The sequence below is a fragment of the Octopus bimaculoides genome, chromosome 10 (assembly GCF_001194135.2).
Source record: "Octopus bimaculoides isolate UCB-OBI-ISO-001 chromosome 10, ASM119413v2, whole genome shotgun sequence".
Lineage (NCBI taxonomy): Eukaryota > Metazoa > Mollusca > Cephalopoda > Octopoda > Octopodidae > Octopus > Octopus bimaculoides.
In genome coordinates this window covers 84107868-84110224 of record NC_068990.1, presented here as the reverse complement: position 1 = coordinate 84110224, position 2357 = coordinate 84107868, and the positions used below count along the sequence as shown (strand labels likewise).

At 32.9% G+C, this 2357-nt stretch overlaps 1 protein-coding gene across 1 annotated transcript in view; it reads left to right on the top strand.

Moving 5' to 3' along the window:
• Window positions 1–2357, top strand: part of LOC106871327 (phosphatidylinositol 5-phosphate 4-kinase type-2 beta) — a 114025-nt gene that overhangs the window by 107119 nt on the left and 4549 nt on the right. The window contains exons 5-7 of the mRNA XM_014917718.2: window positions 922–1068; window positions 1482–1520; window positions 2285–2354. Coding sequence (XP_014773204.1) covers window positions 922–1068; window positions 1482–1520; window positions 2285–2354 — 256 coding nt within the window. The remainder of the gene's footprint in view (window positions 1–921; window positions 1069–1481; window positions 1521–2284; window positions 2355–2357) is intronic.

The window sequence follows — 2357 nt, the reverse complement described above, 5'->3', positions numbered from 1 at the left end:
CTCTCTCTCTCTCTCTCTCTCTCTCTCTCTCTCTCTCACACACAGTTTTCTTATTCTTTGGTCCGTCAAAGACTAATCATAAATTTTGTCATTGACATCAGAAGTAAATCTCAGGTGAGAACCACTAATATTCAGCAGTGAATAAACTCAGTGTTATTTAACATGGAAGAGTGGATGACCTTGTGATCACAAGTTGTGAATGGACTTGATATTTAACTGAAAGAATATTGATGAAGGAGAATGGGGAAATTAGTGGAGATTAGTTGTTGAAGTGAAATATTAATTATAGTATGGCATTGGATAGTCTAGATGTTGTTGGAATATGTAGGGAGAAGTTTGCTTTATTGATAGAGTGTAGTTTGATCATCTAGGTTGTGTAGTCAATTTTAGCATCATATTAAATGTGTATATTAAGAGAATGAATTGGAATAGCCTCTTACTCCTCTCTTCAGATCCCTGGTAAGAGATCTGAACTCATCACTGTAAGTTAACATAATTAATCTTTTATGCTGCTGTACTGCACCTCATTATGGTATATATTTACAGCCAGGTAGATTGGATTGCTGAGAGTTGGTTGTTTTAGCCATGGAGGTTATTGATGCAAAAAGCAACTATTGGCCTTTAGACAAGTTTAACACCCTGTCAACTTGACCTGTAGTGATTCCTTTAGTTATGTTTGAGGATAATAAGTGGTCAAGCTATGGCGTCAGTATGAATGTTTTTTTTATCTTTCATGGCCTGGTTTGCTTATATGGATCCTAATATTCTAGAAATATTTTGACATAGATTATAACACAAAAGTAATGTTCTAGGTTATCTCTACATCTTATTTTTAAAAAACTATTCCTTTAAAACAAATGTAGATATCAAAACTTGACCTGCTGTACGTTTCTGTAATTTTGTACATTTCTATATTTGCAGTATATTGTTGAAATACATGCACAGACGTTGTTACCGCAATATCTAGGAATGTATCGGATTACTGTCAATGATGTGGAGACTTACCTTGTTGTTTTAAGAAATGTCTTCAGTCCCAGGTTGACCATCCATAAAAAGTATGATCTCAAGGTTGGTAATGTGTATTCTATATCACTGATTTTGTTAGTGCTTTATTATTATATAGAGTATTAATGGTAAACAGAGCTGAACAACTATGACAATGGGTAATGTCACATATAATGCTAACTTTTGCTTGTTATAAATGTTTTCTAGGTTGATACTGCTGGAAGTAATTTTCAGTTGGCTTTTTTATTCCTTTGATGAACTTCCTATTCTTACTGAATGCTTCTTAATGTTCTGCATCTGAGAAATGCACATTTAATAATTTTATTTATTTATATATTTAACCAAAAATTATTTTGTGTAATTTTTTTATAAGCTAAGGACACCCTCCAACTTTAAACCTATATATTGAAGTGGAGGATTTCGTGGCTTAAAATCTGCCTACTATGAAATACTTTTCACATTTACATTTATTCCAGGGATCTACTGTTGATCGGCAAGCAAGTGATAAAGAGAAAGTAAGTAGCTCTTATACTATGATTCATTTATTCAGTCTTTTACCGGTTCTGTATTTTTATTGATTCTAGAGATTGAACTGCTAAGTTGTCTCTAGCAGGTATATTAGGTCTCAGTAAAGTGAATAGACAACAAGTCCTTTTGTTGGGTGTCCTACTGATATTGTGCATGTAATAGTCATAATTGTTTCTAATTTAGGCACAAAACCAACAATTTTGAGGGAGTAGGTTAGTCAGTACCATTGACCTTAATACCTGACTAGTGCTTTATTGTGGCTAGAACTCCTTTGAAAATAGATTTGCTTAGTTAGGGCTAACATGAGACTAAACAAGAAGTATTGACTTCTTGTTTAGTTTCATTTATTGGATATAGTGAGACATAGATTTTACAATTTAGATAAAGATGCAGTTCTATCATGTACATCAATATAGATTAGATAATGTAGTCTTGGTTGTATTGTACCAAAGAAGTAGGATAATGAAAGCTGGGCTGCCTCTGAATTTAAGTTAGCATTGCCTGAGCTGATCTAGAGCTAAACAACTTCAATTGTTACTTATATTATCTGCTAAAAGCAATATGGTTTCTGCTGTATAGATCTTCCAATACTTTTCAAAACTGGCAATTATGATTTTTGGCAAAATTCTGCAAGGCTTCCTGGAAATTCTTATTTTCTACTTAAAACTTAGAAATAAAAAAATAAAGAACTGAAGCATAAATTATTTGTAATCATTGTACAGATTGTTGAAAGGTTTGATTTATTTTGCAGGCAAAAGACCTCCCAACTCTGAAAGATAACGACTTTGTCAATGATGGTGTCATCATACATATTGGAGCTGCAG